Source organism: Choloepus didactylus, chromosome 2 (genome assembly GCF_015220235.1).
Source record: "Choloepus didactylus isolate mChoDid1 chromosome 2, mChoDid1.pri, whole genome shotgun sequence".
In the NCBI taxonomy this organism is placed as follows: Eukaryota; Metazoa; Chordata; class Mammalia; order Pilosa; family Megalonychidae; genus Choloepus; species Choloepus didactylus.
Window position 1 is genome coordinate 195,065,276 of NC_051308.1, and position 17,163 is coordinate 195,082,438.

General features: G+C 40.3%; 1 protein-coding gene across 3 annotated transcripts in view; it reads right to left on the minus strand.

Moving 5' to 3' along the window:
• Window positions 1–392: 392 nt before the first annotated feature.
• ZFYVE9 (zinc finger FYVE-type containing 9) overlaps window positions 393–17,163 on the minus strand; it is a 205,389-nt gene continuing 188,618 nt past the window's right edge. For all 3 annotated transcript variants that reach the window (XM_037827231.1, XM_037827230.1, XM_037827232.1), the window contains 4 exons: window positions 14,947–15,109; window positions 4,230–4,335; window positions 2,184–2,360; window positions 393–668 (listed from right to left, as the gene is read on the minus strand). In XM_037827231.1, coding sequence (XP_037683159.1) covers window positions 507–668; window positions 2,184–2,360; window positions 4,230–4,335; window positions 14,947–15,109 — 608 coding nt within the window. In that variant the 3' untranslated portion in view covers window positions 393–506. The remainder of the gene's footprint in view (window positions 669–2,183; window positions 2,361–4,229; window positions 4,336–14,946; window positions 15,110–17,163) is intronic.

A 17,163-nucleotide genomic window follows, 5' to 3' on the forward strand; every position in this document is an offset into this window, starting at 1 on the left:
TAAGTGTGACTTCTACTTAATAAACAGTTGTGATGTAATGGGACAAAATCAGTGTGGAATTTTCCTTTTTACACCAGTTCTGTACAAAGAGTACAAGTAGGATGCTTCATTTTTTATTTCCCCTCTTCCCTCCCATGCCACCCTTGGTGATGGTTGTACCCATCTGAGCATTTTTGAGCACTGGATCATAAATAAGTCTTAAAACAGAGGAGGGTAATTCTTTCCTTAACAGTAACATAAGGATACTACATAAGGATAGCATAACTGTTGTGCAGTAATAGAAGCTGCCCAGATCCTCTTGGTGGACAATGCATAGAAGACTTAGAATTATGGAACATCTGTCCCCCCAATCACCTTTCCCACCCTGACCCCAAGCCCTATACCCACCCACACCCACCCCATTAATAGTGTTAACAAAAGCTTAATCTTCCAGTTTTAAAGTGCAAATGATTTGGGTATGACTGCTGTTGCAACAGGTCTGAAGAGAAAAACAAAGTCCTTTCTGTCTATGCAATGTTTTCCAGAATATAAAAGATGAGTTCCATGACGACGGGGCCTTCACTGAGCTGGCAGGCCCCCCCATGGATCACCGGCACCAAAGCGCTGTCCAGATCATTCATGTACTGTGAGGGAAGGGGCTGTCCATTGCTGCCTGCTTGGTAGCCAACCTACAGCACAGAGAGGAGGAGATGACAGGTTACTGGGCAGAGCTGATCTCTCCCGAGGGCTAAGGGCCACGGAGACTGACCAGGAAAGGAGGTGTCCTTCTTAGCCATGGGCTAGACATATGCCTGTGAATAGCGATTCCCCCCACCCTTCCCTGCATTGTCATTTATCCTCCTTGCATTTATCCATCCTGACCCTGCACTTTGGTAGCTGTGAGACCCTGGGCAAGTCAGTTAACCTCTTACTATCTTAGTTTCCAGAGGGTAGAGTGTCAGAAATAATACCTGAACCTCTGGTTGTGAAAATTAAAATGAGGAATATGCTATGTACAACTTCCTGACATACCAGGAACTAAATGTCTGTTCTTCCAATCTATCCATTCATCCATGCACCATTTTCTGAGCATTGTTAACACAGGGATCCAAAGATGAATGAAACAGTCTCCTGCACTCAAGGGCTCTCCCATTTAATAGAAAACTGCTTGCTCTTTGTTTCATGTAAAGTAATTCTCTCTCCAGTCAGATTAGCAGTACCACTCATGAAAGGACTATATTTCATTTGTATTACCCTGATACGCTTAGTACAGCATTGGCCAAGAAAATAAATGCTTGTTGATTGGTGATTAGTCAGGAAACAGAGCCATACACATAGCCTTTCAGCATTTTTCCTGATAATGGCACAACTGGGTGCAGAACCACTTTCTTCTTGTACTTGAACAGGATTAATTACTCTGGTAGGAAAGGTGATGGAACTCAAAGTCCACACCCATTTTCTAAATGACTCAAAGCTAAAGGATTCAGGGGAAAGGGAGAGGCTAACAATTAGTAAGCATCAAAGCAGGACCGCTGGCATCCAAAATGTGAACTAAATGTAGAGAGATGAGAGTGCTAGGCCACAGGAGAGACACTGGGACAAGGAACTAGAGGTGGGAGGAGCTACGACTGGATTGTTACTACAAAGAACAGTCAAGGAAGACAGGGAGGGAAGCCCGGCAGTTGGAAACCCAAGCTGTCAGAAATATTAATGGGGAAATAGCTCAAGTCCTATTCATTAACTAGTGTGAAAATATTGACAGTAAGAAAAACCATACTTAGGAGTGGGCAGATGCATAGGTCAGTGAGCAGAACCTGCTCCAGTCTGACCTGCCTTCTAAGGGAGTGCAGCATGATTCGTGATAGGTGTGACTGGCAAGTCTCAAAGGCTGGCAGAGATACCATTCACACAGGTGGCAGGTCCTCACATACATTCCCCTAAAGTACCTCACACTAAGAAGAAGACCAACTCCTTGGAAGACACTCAGGTGAGGTAGTAAAGGTTCAAATGGATCACAGAGAGTCTGACCAAGCCACCCATCCAGGTATGTTACTAACAGAGGGAAGGCCACAGTACATCACCTGGTCAGGCCAGAAGGTCAGGAGAAGTAAACTCCCTAGTTTTACTCAAGTAGGAAAATTCATGTATCAGAAAAATAGACATTGCCTAAGGCCAACTTCCAAAGCTGCCAAAGACCCTCTTACCTGATCTGAGTCAAGAGTCACACGCAGTCCCAGTTTAGTCATTCCATCTTCCTTCAGAAGCTTCAGGTGGGGGCAGAGAGCAAGGCAAAAGGCCTTGGCAACATGCTCTGTCAATCTGCTATGATCTGCAGGATCACTTAGGCAATTGTGCTGGTCATCATTTTCTAGAAAAAACACCTGTTCCCCAAACAAACAAACAAAAAAAGATTTTAACCCTGTGCCCAGTAGATTTTGGAAGAAACAAGTGGATCAGCTTGGGTGTATAAGCACCCTGATTCCCGAAGAAGTGCAGTAAGATGTGATGGGAATAGAACACCATAAAGTCTTCAGGTCAAGGAAATGATGAAGAGTTTGGGAGTGGGAGTCAGGAGACCTGTGCTCTGGCCTCTGCTTTGTTAGTAAATAGCAGTAGGCAAGTCACAAAGTCCCATGACTACTCTGAGCCTGTTTTCTCATTGCAAAATGGGATATATAGCCTGACTACCTCTCCAGGTAATTAGGGATCAAAAATGAGAGAATGGAGGTCAAACCACTTTGCAAGTTATAAAGAATTTTACATGTTCCCCAGAACAAGTCAAAACAAGTCAAAACGACAATCATTACAAAACAAGCAGCTAAAATCACTCAGTTGTGTATGAAACCACTGAGCCTAGTATGAAGGAGGAGCCACTTGGAACAACAACTTGAGAACTGCAGATCCAGGTTCTGGCCTCTGTGCTGTCAGTGACCAGCTGTGTGAACATGGGTAAGTCCTTTAACCCTTCTTGGACTCACTTTCCCAGACTGTAAAATGAAAAACTAGAAGGAACAAAATGTAAAAATACAGACTTTTAAAACTGAAAGGAGTCCTAGAGATCTTATAATTCATTCCTTTATTTTATAGATGAGGATAAATGATGTTCAAAAGAAATTAAGAGACCTAGGATCTACCTGTGAAAATATGACTTCAAGCTATGAGCCAATCTTAGAGGAAAACATTCTGGTATCTGTATAATATGTACACACAAACAGGTCCCCGCCCTGCTCATCTCATTCCCAAGTTAGCCTCTAATACAGCTCCCCTCTCTTTGCAGTAAATGGCTTTCAAGTTAAGGAGAAACCTAATATAGTGGAAAACAGCTTAGGAGCTGACCAGATTTGGGTTTGAATGAGGACCCTGTCATTCCTTACTTGCCTTGTAACCTTGGACAAGTTACACAGTCTCTGAGCTTTGGTTTTCTTATTGGTAAAATACATTTTTGTGGTTTTTTAAAAGACTGCATGTAATTCCAACTGTATGGTGTACCCAATATAGATCCTAATGCAGCAAAATTGACTAGGCTTTGTAAAAAATAAAACAAAGATACCGTTACATCCTTCAAGAGTGCACTCTTCTTGAATTCCAATTCAAATAAATCTCTAAAAGCTAGTTCACAGGAAGGAGGATACATCAGATTGCTGCGGGCTGCACTTGGTGGCATATCTTCCATGTGAGCTAAAGTAGACTACAGGGAGTTGACGTATAGAAGATAAACAGATTTATTATTATCCTCCAGAATCTGACCAAGATGTGGCACTCTGCCTCATGCCCAAAATGAGTCAAGGATGCTGTTGGAAACTGAATCATGTCCCCTGAAAAAAAGCATGTTTGGGTCTCAATTCCTGGTCCTGTGGGTGTGAACCCATTTTTAAACAGGACCTTTGAAGATATTAGTTGAGATGTACCCAAACTGAATGAGGGTGGGCCTTAATCCAATATTGCTGTAGTCCTTGTAAGTAAAGGAAATTACACATGAAAGAAGCCAGAGGGAGCAACCAGAAACTAGAAGTCAACTGAACCCAGAAAAGAAAGGAGAACACACCACCATGTACATTGCCATGTGACAGAAAAACCAAGGAACCCCAAGACTGCTGACCAGCGAGAAGATACTGACGTAGGGAGGAAGCAAGCCTTTTAGCCTCTGAAACCATGAGCCAATAAATTCCTGTTGTTTAAGCTCACTCTTTGTATGGAATTTGTTTTAGGAGACAGGAAACTAAAACTGATATCAAATTTCATTTCCTTACCTCTGTCCATCTGATGACTTTTCCATTTGCTTTATACTCTGATCCATGGAATATCTTCACACTTGTTATAGATTCCATCGACTTCCCATCTATAGGACTTATGACACTAAAATAGAGGCAAAAGAAAGAGAAGCAGCTCTTGAAATTAGAGGAACCATTTCTCTTACCAAGTCTTGCTGCAAATGCCAGGTATGACTAACTACATCGGATGCCTTTTTAACAACATCATAGCAAGAAGGAGCCAATGAGCAAAAATGTACAAGAACAGAGCTTTCATCGGAAAGGCCGATGCACTGAAATAATCAAAGAATACACACACACACACAGAGTCATTTTTTCAGAAGCTAGTTCTATAAATGTAAAGAAATAGTTAAATAAAGCTGGCTTTTCTTCCACATTCCTTCTTTCAATGACTGCATGGCCATCCACTCATCTTGCTCTCTCCTCTGCAGATGCAGCATTTTGCTCCTGACTTTATGGTAACACATTCATTTGCATATCTGCCTTACAAATGAACTTCTGAAGGGCAGGGAATAAGACATATTCACCCCCTGTGTGCTGTGTACCCAGTACTGACCCATGGCTTAGCACTTTGGAGTTTAATAAATGTATAATGATTAAAAGAATTATTTGACCAAGTGTGTTAATGATGACAGTGCTTATGTGAACTGATGAACAAGTATCTATATATTTATAACAAACTTCCTTCACTATGTTATCACTCTTAGATTATTAAATAGAAAAGCCACTTTTTATAGTTACTTCCTCCCTGAAAGACTGCAAGTACAAATGATTGGCAATACACACTCATTCTGATAAGGATTCAAATAATTCCTAACAATTTTCAAAGCTTTTCATGTTCTCTATTCTCTATGAATTAAAGGTCAAACTTAACTTAAACTTCAATATCAGGCATTCACTTCACTTTCTTGAGATAAAATTATTTAAACAATGTGAGGTTAATTTCTAACTCATCAACAATGTAAGAAAGGCACCTTTAGGTGATTGGCATCCTCTGAGAGAGGATACCCAGACACTCAGAGACAAGCTGGAAAGCATTCCATTTACACACTGTAAACTAAAATCCTGAGTTTGAGAGTGTTCCCTGTGTAGTTCTTGTCCCGTTTTCTAAGATGCTGCCACTGGTCCTTGCTATAGGAAGGGGCAACCTACTTGTTGTCAGTTACTGACACTTTATGGCCCTTTTTGGTCCTAATAACCATGCCCATTTCCAATCCAGTAGAGAATTAAACAAAAAGTGATTTTAGAATTAAAGTTAACAGTGAAGATTGGGAAGATAAAGGATTATGTGTAAAACAGGCAAGTGCACTCATTGATTAGAATGTGCTTCTTTTCGTTCAATAATAAAAGTTAAATATACATTTTTAAGTCTGGAGTGGCATCTTCTATATGTCCCGTCACTGTTCCTGCTATTTCCTCTGACTGGAACACCCTCTCAACCACAGCTATCTGGCAAATACCTACACATTTTACCAGATTGTTCAGTGCAAGCATTACCCATTTTTCTGTAAAGTCTTTCTTGAACACTCCCCTACCGCTCGTAGCAAACTTCCTCTTTTCATTAAAACTTCACTGTATCCTTTGAGGTTTGTTCTGTGGCTGCTGGTTGAATTGTGGTTTGAAGGATATCACCTTTTTGTATATATGTTGTACTTCACAGTGGGGAAATGCTGGATCATACTTCGAAAGATGTTATCTTTTTGTGTATATGTTATATTTCACGGTGGGGAAGTGACTGGAGCTGTGGAGCTGTGGCCCGTGGTATTCTTCGAGACTTGTTCTCTAACTGCTTGTTGGGTTGCACTTGGAGAGTTATCATGTCTATGTTTATATGTTATATTATACAATTAAAAATATGATTAAAAACTTCATTGTATCCTATGTGGTTATCTATCAGCATCTTCCACACTTTGGTGCACTTATTTATTTATAGCTGTCTTGAAAGTTAGACTGAGTCACCTATCAGCAGGCACAAAGTAGAGTTCACCTTTGTATTCAGAGGCCTACACATAGAATTACTGTTTGAAAAATGAATGGATGGATGGATGGATGGATAAATAAATAAATGAATGGAAGAAAGATTAACACAATGAAGTATGGTATTTATTCAATCTGTCAATACTTTTTTAGTACCTCCTAGTTTCTATAACACTGTCCTAGGTGCTAGTGATGCCTACAGTAAGTAAGTCAAAATACATTGTTTGTGGCTACTTCTGAGAAGATGGCAGAATAAGGAGTTGCAGGGATCACTCCTCTGCCAAAAAAACAGCTAATCAACAGCCAGAAACTGTCCAAAACAACTGTTCTAGAGCTCTGGAGACCAGGGGAGCACGGCACGGCATACAGGGAAGAGCAGGGTGAACACACTGAGAAACTGCGGTGAAAAACGGTGAGTAACTTGCTCAGCCATGGCTCCTGTTGCCCATCCCTCACCCTCAAGGCAAGCAGCTTTGAGTTGGCCCAGGCCCTTCCTGGTGGGCTACTGTGGACAGGAGGGCTATGAAAGCCCTCCTCCCCAAGAACTGATCCAGGTATTGGGTGGTAAATTCAGACAGCTGGGTCACGCTGCTTTAGCCAGCCCCTGACAGGCACCAGCCACGCCACTGTCTCCATCCCTGTCACAGATGGAATCACCAGAGGGCTAAAAATACCCTGCCTTCTTAGAGCTGCAGGGAATAAGTTGTCGAAAAGTGACATTCTGCTGAGCAGGCCAAGAAAGCACACTTTCAGGAAGCTGTCAAAAAGGCTTCTTGCACTGGGCCCGCAAGTGCACTGAGTCCCCAAAGAGTGACGCTTCTCCAAAAGCCCTGTTGGCCAACCCTGACCAGAACTAAAGGGGCCTGGGGCAAATGCTCCCTGGATCTCACCGAAGAACACCGAGATCATCAAGCCCCGGGTGGCTCCTGATGTGGCTAATAAGGCCAATAAATTTTTTTTTAATTAATATAGGAGCCACCTATTCTGTCTTAACTTCTCACTCCTAGCCCTCTCTCCTCTAAAACCTGTCCCACAGTGGGAGCAGATAAAAAGCTCAAGCTCGAGCCTTTACCCCACCTCTACCTTGCCAAATTGGTAAAAACCTGTACTTTGCTTAATAATTGAAAGCTTAAAAACTTGACAAGCTAAAGAAAATGCAGCTAACAACGCATTCTAACTTAGCTCTCTCCTATCCTACTTCTCTTCTCTTCTCTGTTCATTCTGGGACCTTGTTTCTTAAAACTTCTAAGCAAGTTTATTTGCAGAACTGTTCCAGCTGTGACAAACCAGGCTACTCCTCCAGCGAAAACACCCTTACCAGCCACTACCCCACAATGGACTGTAGGGACAACTCTACGCCCCCCATCAGCCTGAAACAGATACAGAAGAACAGATCTGTGTCCCTCAACATCCCTAGAAAAATAAAAGAAAAAGCCTGGAATGTTAGGTTTAGGCCCTGGGCCCTCAGCCCACCCCCAGCCCTTAGGACTTTTGCCATAGAGCCACCGGCTCCCACCCTGCCCTAGGAACCCTGCAGGTCCCCAATAAGCCACTGCCCCCACCCTTAGGAATCCTGAATGTTTAAAATTTTAAACTTTCCTACTCCCAAACCCCCACTCTTACACCAACCAATGGAAATCTGCCAACTATCCCCTTTCCCAAAAGTAGCCACTGAAAGACTGCAAAACTAAACCTGCCAGCCTCCCCATCCGTGGACAAAGAACTTCCTGCCAACCATCCTTTTTAAGCCCTACTGCTCTCTTTGCTCGGGGCTGTCGCCATTTTCTTAGGCTTCAGCCCACCTGCGCACAGCCGGACAATAAAACTCCTTTTGATCAGAGAGGGAAAAAAGGCTTCTTGGTGAAGATGCCATCTGCTGCACAAGCCAGGAAAGTGCACCCATGGGGAACTAAAACAGAAAAGCTTGTCGGCATCTTTACTGATCCTCTCCTCCAGGGCCTTTTGGAACTGGTCCGTGCCCCAAGCATGGGTCCCTAGCCCTGTTTTAGCTGGGAGATACTGACAAACCAACTGTCAAAGAAGAGTCTTAACACAAACCCAATCAACAAACTCCTAGACAAGAGAAATTGACTTTCAGAATAATCTCATCAAGATAATGAGATGCACAGAAATCAGCAAAAAACTGCAAGCCATACTAAGAGGAAAGGAGATATGGCCCAGCCAAAGGAGCAAACTAGAAAGTCGGAAGAAACAGAGAATTTGGAACAACTGATCAAGGATGTTCAAGCAAATTCAAGTTCAACTCCAAATCAAGGAGTTGAAGGAAAATAAGAGAAAAGAGAAAAGGATATTAAGAATACACTAGATGAGCATAAAGAAGAATTTGAAAGCATGCAAAAGAAAATAACAGAACTTTGGGAATGAAAGGCACAAGAGATGAGATTAAAAATACTCTAGAGGCATACAACAGCAGTTGTGAGCAGGCAGAAGAAAGGATCAAAGAGCTAGAAGACATCACAACATCTGAAATTGAACAGACAAAAGAACAGATAGAGAAAAGAATGGAAAAATTGAGCAGGGACTCAGGGAAGTGAATGACAACACAAAGTGCACAAACATACACATCATGGGTATCCCAGAAGGAGAAAAGAAGGAGAAAGGAGCAGAAAGAATATTTGAGGAAATAATGGCCAAAAACTTCCCAACTCTTATGAAAGACATAACTATACATATCCAAGAAATGAAACGTACTCCAAATAGACTTACTCCAAGACATTTACTAATCAAATTGTCAACTCTCAACAATGAAGAGAGAATTCTGAAAGCAGCAAGAGAAAAGAGATTCATCACATGCAAGGGAAGCCATTAAGACTAAGTGCTGATTTTTCATCAGACACCAAGGAGGCAAGAAGGCAGTGTTATGATATATTTAAGGTACAGAACAAGAAAAACTTCCAGCCAATAATTCTTTATCCAGCAAAACTGTCCTTCAAAAATGAGGGAGAGTTTAAAATATTCATAGCTAAACAGAAGCTGAGAGAGTTCATTAATAAGAGACCTGCCCACAAGAACTACTAAAGGGATTTCTGCAGGCTTGGAGGATAGTGTAGAAATGAAGAGCGTAAGTAAGAGTAACTAAAAGGTAAAGAGAGAGAAGAAAAAAAAACAAGATATGACATATAAAAGCCAAAGGATAAAATTGTTGAAGTAAGTACTGCCTCTGCAGTAAGAACATTGAACATTAGTGGATTAAATTCCCCAATCAAAAGACGCAAATTGGCAGAATGGATTAAAAAAAATATGATCCATCTATAGGCTGTCTATAAGAGACTACCTTAGACCAAAGGACAAAAACAGGTTGAAAGTGAAAGGCTAGAAAAAGATATTCCATGCAAAAAGTAACCACAAAAGAGCTGGGGTAGCTATACTAGTATCAGACAAAATAGACCTTAAATGCAAAAATATTATGAGACAAAGAAGGACATTACATATTTTTAAAAGGAGCAATCCACCAAGAAGAAATAACAATAATAAATATTTATGTACCTAATCAGGGTGCCCCAAAATACATAAGACAAACACTGGCAAAACTGAAAGGAATAATAGATATCTCTACAATAATAGCTGGAGAATTCATACACCACTCTCATCAATAGACAGAACCTCTAGACAGAGGATCAGTAAAGAAAACAGAGAACTTGAATAATATGTTAAACAAACTAGACCTAACAGACATATACAGAACAATGCACCTCAAAACAGCAGGATTTACATTCTTTTCAAGTGCTCATGGATCATTCTCAAGAATAGACCACCTGTTATGTCACAAAACAGGTCTCAATAAATTTTAAAGGATTGAAATTATACAAAGCACTTTCTCTAACTAGGGTGGAATGAAGCTGGAAATCAATAACAAATGGAGAACTGGAAAACTCAAACACATGGAGGTTAAATAATAACACTCTTAAACAGAAAGTAGATCAAAGAAGAAACTGCAAGAGAAATCAATGAATATCTTGAGATGAATGAAAACTATAACACAACATATCAAAACTTATGGGATACAGTGAGAGCAGTGCTCAGAGGGAAATTTACAGTCCTAAATGCCTACATTAAAAAGAAGAAAGAGCTAAAATCAAAGACCTAACTGCATATCTGAAGAAACTAGAAAAAGAAGAGCAAACTAAATCCAAAGCAAACAGAAAGAAAGTAATAACATAGAGCAGAAATAAATGAAATTGAGAACAAAAATAATTGAGAGAATCAATAAAACCAAAAGTTGATTCTTAAGAGAAGATCAATAAAATTGACAAACCCTTACCTAGACTGACAAAAAAAAAAAAAAAAAAGAGAGAGAGACAAAACGCAAATAAAGAAAATAAGTTATGACGGGGGGTCATTACTACTGAACCCCACAGAAATAAAAAAGATCATAAGAGGACACTATGAACAACTGTACGCCAACAAACTAGATGACAACTTCGACGAAATGGGCAATTTCCTAGAAACACAAAAACACACTCTACATTGACTCTAGAAGAAATAGAAGACCTCAACTAACCAATCACAAATAAAGAAATTGAATTAGTCATCAAAAACATACCAACAAAGACAAGTCTAGGATCATATGGCTTCACAGGTGAATTCTATCAATCATTCCAAGAAGAATTAATACCAACCCTGCTCAAACTCTTCCCAAAAGTTGAAGAGGAGGGAACATTAACTAACTCATTCTAGGAAGGCAACATCACCCTAATACCAAAGCCAGATAAAGATTCTACAAGAAAAGAAAATTACAGACTTATCTCTCTGAAGAATATAGATGTAAAAATCCTCAACAAAATATTTGCAAATCAAATCCAACAGAACATTAAAAGAATTATACACCATGACCAAGTGTGTTTTATTCCAGGTATGCAAGAGTGGTTCAACACATGAAAATCAATTAATGTAATAAACCACATTAACAAATTGAAAGGGAAAAACTACATGATCATATTGATTGATGCAGAAGAGGCATCTGACAAAATCCAGCATTCTTTCTTGATAAAAATACTTAGAAAAATAGGAATAGAAGAAAATTTCCTCAGCATGATAAATGGTAAAAGACTGAAAGTTCTCCCTTTTATCCAGAACAAGACAAGGATGCCCTCTGTCACCACTGTTATTCAACATTGTACCTTCAGTTCTAGTCAGAGCAATGAGGCAAGAAAAAGAAATGAAAGGCATTCAAATTGGAGAGGAAGAAGTAAATTTTTTGCTATTTGCAGATGACATGAGCCTATATTTAGAAAGTCCCAAGAAATCTACAACAAAGCTACTAGAGCTAAAAAATGAGTTCAGCAAAGTGGTGGAATACAAGAGCAACACACAAATATCAGTAGTGTTTCTATACAGTAGAAATGAGCAATCAGAGAGGAACTCAAGAAAAAAATTCCATTTACAATAGCATCTAAAAGAATCAAATATCTAGGAATAAATTTAACCAAGGATGTTAAGGACCAGTATTCAGAAAACTACAAAATTTAAGAAAATATTGCTAAAACAAATCAAAGAAGACCCAAGTAAATGGAAAGACATTCCATGTTCATGGATTGGAAGGCTAAATGTCATTAAGATGCCAATTCTAGCCAAATTGATTTATAGAATCAATGCAATCCCAATCAAAATTCCAATGCCCTACTTTGAAGAAATGGAGATGCCAATTATCAAATTTATTTGGAAGGGTAAAAGGTCCTGAATAGCCAAAAACATCTTGAAAAAGAAAAACAAAGCTGAAAGACTCACATTTCCTGACTTTTAAGCAAATTAGAAAGCTACAGTGATCAAAACAGCATTCTACTGACATAAAGATAGATATATTGATCAGTTCATATGGAACTGAATTGAGAGTTCATAAATAGACCTGCTCATTTATAGTCAACTGATTTCTGACAAGGCTGCCAATTCCACTCAACTGGGACAGAACAGTCTCTTCAACAAATGGTGCTCGGAGAACTGGATATCCATATCCAAAAGATTGAAAGAGGACCCCTATCTCACACCTTATATAAAAATTAACTCAAAAAGGATCAATGTCATAAATATAAGAGCCAAGACTATAAAACTCTTGAAAGAAAATTTAGGGAAACATCTTCAAGTTGTGGTAGGCAGTAGTTTCTTAGACCTCATACCCAACACACAAGCAATGAATGAAAAAATAAATGGGACCTCCTCAAAACTGAAGACTTTTGTGCTCAAAGGACTTTGTCAAAAAGGTGAAAAGGCAGCCTACTCAATGGGAGAAAATATTTGGAAACCACATATCTAAAAAGGGTTTAATGTGCAGAATATATAAAGAAATCCTGCAACTCAACAATAAAAGACAAACAACCTAATTTAAAAATGGGCAAAACACTTGAATCGGGAGCTTTCCAAAGAGGATACAGCCAAAAAGCACATGAAAGATGCTCAACATCATTAGCTAGAGGGAAATGCCAACCAAAACCACAATGAGATATCATTTCACACCTACTAGAATGGCCACTGTTAAACAAGCCTAGAAGTACAAATGTTGGAGAGGATGTGGAGAAACAGGAACACTTATTCACTGCTGGTGGGAATGTAGAATGTTGCAGCTGCTGTGGCAGATAGTTTGGTGGTTCCTCAGGAGCCAAATATAGAACTGCCATATGATCTGGCAATCCCACTACTAGGTATATACCCAGAAGAACTGAAAGCAGGGATGCACACAGACTTTGTATATCAATGTTCATAGCGGCATTATTCACATTTGCCAAAAGATGGAAAGAACTCAAGTGTCCATCAACATTTGAATGGATAAACAAAATGTGGTATATACATAAAATGGAATATTACTCAGCTGTAAGAAGAAATGAATTGCTGGTGCATAAGACAACATGGCGGAACCTTCAGGACATTATGTTGAGTAAATAAGCCAGACACAAAAGGACAAATTTTGTATGATCTCACTAACATGAACTAAATATAATGCGCAAACTCATGGAGTTAATATCTAGAATATAGGTTACCAGAAGATAGAATGAGGGTAGAGAATGGGGAGCTGATGCTTAATTTGTGCACAATTTTTAATAAGGTTGATTATAAATGTTTGGAAATGGGGAGAGGTGATTATTGTGAGTGTAATTAACAGCAATGAACTGTGTTGTGATTGTGGTTGAAGGGGGAAGTGTAGGGTCGTGTACATCACTAGAAGGAAAACTAGAGGATGAAACATGGGACTGTGTAACATAGTGAACTCTGCTGTGGATGATGAAGGTGGTTAATAGTATAAATATAGAAATGTTCTTCCATGAACTAGAACAAATGTATGTCACTATTACAAGGAGTTAATAATAGGGTGGCATATGTGAAAAATACACTTAATACAAACTATGGACTATGGTAGCTAATATTGTAATATTCTTCCATCAGTTGTCACAAAGGTACCACAACGATGGTAAATGTGAATAATAGGGGGGGTGTAAGGGATATGGGGTTTTTCTTTTTAGAGCAATGAAAACGTTCTAAAATTGATTGTGGTGATGAAAGTACAACTCTGTGACTATACTAAGAACCACTGATTGTACATGTTGGATGATTGTATGGTGTGCAAATAAAATTGCTTTAAAAATACATATTGTTTATTACAGAGTTAAAAGTGTTATTGAAAAATGTAATTAAGGGAAGGGAGATAGAAGTATTGCAGGGGTGGGGGACGTATGTTTAGATAGTTTGAAGGCCTACTGAGAAAATCATATTTGGGAAAAGTCTTGAACATAGTGAGGGAGTGACTCTTGTGGCTATCTAGGAGAAAAGTATAAACTGAGAGAATAGCAAGGGCAAGTAGGGGTAGGAGTGTACTTGAAATATTCAAGCAAGGAAGCCAGTGTTGCTTTTGAGAAGTAACAGGGTGGGAGAAGGGACGCACAGATTATATGTCATAGAAGACTTTGGCTTTTACACTGAATGATATGGAAAGTCATTGGTGGGATTTGAGCAGAGAAGTGGCATTACTCTGCCTGTTATACTGGAAACAGACTGGGGTGAAGGGAGTGACGAGGGGAGCAAGACTAGAAATAAGGAAGCCAATTAGGAGGCTACTGAATAATCTAGACCAAATGATGATGGCTTTAACTAGGATGGTGGGAGTGAGTAGAGATAGTGAGAATATCATTCTGGAAATATTTTGAAGTAGGACCAACAGTATTTACTGTTGAATTAGGTGTGGGATGTAAGAGAAAGAAAAGCATCAAAGACGACTCCAAAGGTTTTGACTTAAGGCATTAGAATAGAGTTGCCATATACTGGGAAGATTTGGAAGTAGGCGGTTTTGAGTCCTAGCCCTGCCACCTCCTAGTTTTGTGGACTTGACAAGTCATTTAGCCTTTTGATGCTTGTTTTTCATCTGTGAAATGGGAATAACAATGCCTGTCTGAAAGGGCTATTATATCAATGAAACAGTATTAGTAAAAGTGCTTTGTAAACCATAAAAAGCATAGGTATTACTATCATCCCAATAACTGTTAAGTCTTAAAGAGACTGTTTTGTTTCATCAACCCCCCCTTCTCTTAAAAAAAATATGCACAGAAACTAAGCTAAGAAACAGAAATTAAAATTTTATGTCATACATATATAGCAGTCCTTTCTCTTAAGCAGGGCTTTCAGTAAAGCTATAAAACATCAGTGGAGGCAGCAGACAAAACTCAGAGCCAACATGTAACTAAATGCCACAAGAGGGGAAGTGTGCTGCACTTACCCCTTGTTGATGTTCTTGTAGTCATCCACCCACTGGATGTGGATGTGCTCTTGGAGATCCTCCGCATCTGCCTTCCCACAGGTGATGGTGAAGTCCTTCATCTCTCGCAGTGCCTGCCTCAAGGAATCCATGTTCTCAGCAGTGATCTGGACCATGACGCCATCTGAGAATCATCACCAAGATAATATAGATGGAAACAATACAAAGCCAGGGAGAGGAGCAGATGAAACACAGCACCCGGCATCTATTAAATCCCTCTCGGATTAAATGTAAAACTTCTCTCTGTTGTCTGAAGCTCACAGATATAGAGAGGTTTTGTTTTTGAGTTGAACCTGCTACTTACTGAAAGTGCTAAGAGAAGCAAATGCCAAACTGCTTAAAGCACTAGGCTGTTCATTTCACTTCAGACCCAACTCTGTCTCTCCTGAGACTGCTCAAAGTGAAAAGTATACAAAGCAACATCCCTCTTTTGGACTCACAAAGCATTTTGTTCCTATTTCCATTCTTGAATTTATCATGCTTTGATCACATTTATTTTTTCACATCTCTATCTCTCTCACCTAACTATGATTGCTTGTCATTTATTATAAAGTTAAAAATTGAGTAAATACAATAGCGGGTTTGGGAGTAAATCCATTTATTGACTAGAAATTAACAAACCTACTACATCTCTTTCACATGGATTACCATATAGCCAAGAGATGGTAACTATTTCTCAGCTGCTAATCTACTTGTGTCAAAGGCAAACACTAAAATTGAGGGTAAAAGTTGTCACATGCTGAGCAATTACCCTACTTCACTGACACAAAATTTTGTCAGCTGAAGTAATTTTCAACAGAGCCTCAATAAGAATTTCATAAACAGGCAGCCAACTACTCTACTGACACACATGGTAAACGCGAGACCTAAGAAATTTCCAGCCCAGGTGCGGGATACTGATTACGTGCTTCGACTTGGCGGGCCTGGGCTGGGGGACCTGATCAGCCCCTGGGGAGGGTGGTGGGCACGGGCGACAGCGCCCTCCACTGCCCTCCAGGCCTGAGAAAGTGAGGCCGGAGGCAGGCCCCATTTCCTCACCCAAAATACCACCGTTAGGGGAGGCTTGCCGGAGGGAACCGCCTTTTCCCCACCCCCTTATCTTGCCCGGACACTCCCCGTTGCCAGTGCAACTCCCGCCACCACCAGTGCGCATACACTGTTGCCAGACACCGTTGCCAGAGCAACTCCCGCCCCTTTTCAAACTACCTCCGCGCCCTCTTAGAACCAATCCTAACCTCCGCGCCCTCTCAGAACCAATCCTAGCCTTTATCCCCTCAGCATTGGCTTGTAACAACCCCCGCCCTCTATGCCAGCCTATATAACCTGTGCTCACCCCTGAATAAAGCCCCTTTTGTTCTACCCCTACTGGAGGAAGAGTGTCTTGTCTTTCCCTTCTCGCCGCCCTCCACACCTTGCACGCCTCCGCCGGGGACCGGGCCCAGTCCCCCGCCTCGCCCTCGCCTCCGGGAAAGAGCCCCCGCCGCCGGTACCCTCCGAGCAACGCCGAGAGCCGAGGGTTCAGCAACCGGCCGCCCCCCCCCCCCAGATAAATCAACTGCGACCGCACCCAGGGACATGCACATATAACTTTTAAACATAATGCTTTTCATTTGTAAGGGTCTGTGTCAGTTCAACTGATCACTTCAACAACATTTACAGGGTGTTTTAAATCATCTTGTAAAGACACAATTTCAACTGTAGTCAACACCTGATCATATAGGTATTAATTAGTCACTTTAGACAAACTGACAATTTAACTCCTAAATTTCTTAAAAATTTCTTATCAACATGTTTCTGCTTTGCAGTCAGAGCTGTGAAATTTAGTTGTAAAACATGGGTGCACTTTGCTCTTTACTCACTGTTTAATTAAGCCTTTCAATGAAGGAAATCAAAGCTAATATCTATAAATATAAGTAAGATTATCTATGGATTTCAATTAACACACAAGAATTCAGCCCCCAGAAAGGACTACTTTTAGACAGTACCTTGGAGTGAGCAACTCTAGAAATGAAGACTTCTCATCACGTGTGGCAGACTGTAATTTAAGATGGCCACAATATCTCCCACCTCACATGCTTTTCTACAATGCTACTTTCCCATACCCCAATCAAGAAGTGGAGTCCAATTCCCCTCCCCTTGAATCTGGGCATGCTGATGACCATCTTGGACCACTATAAT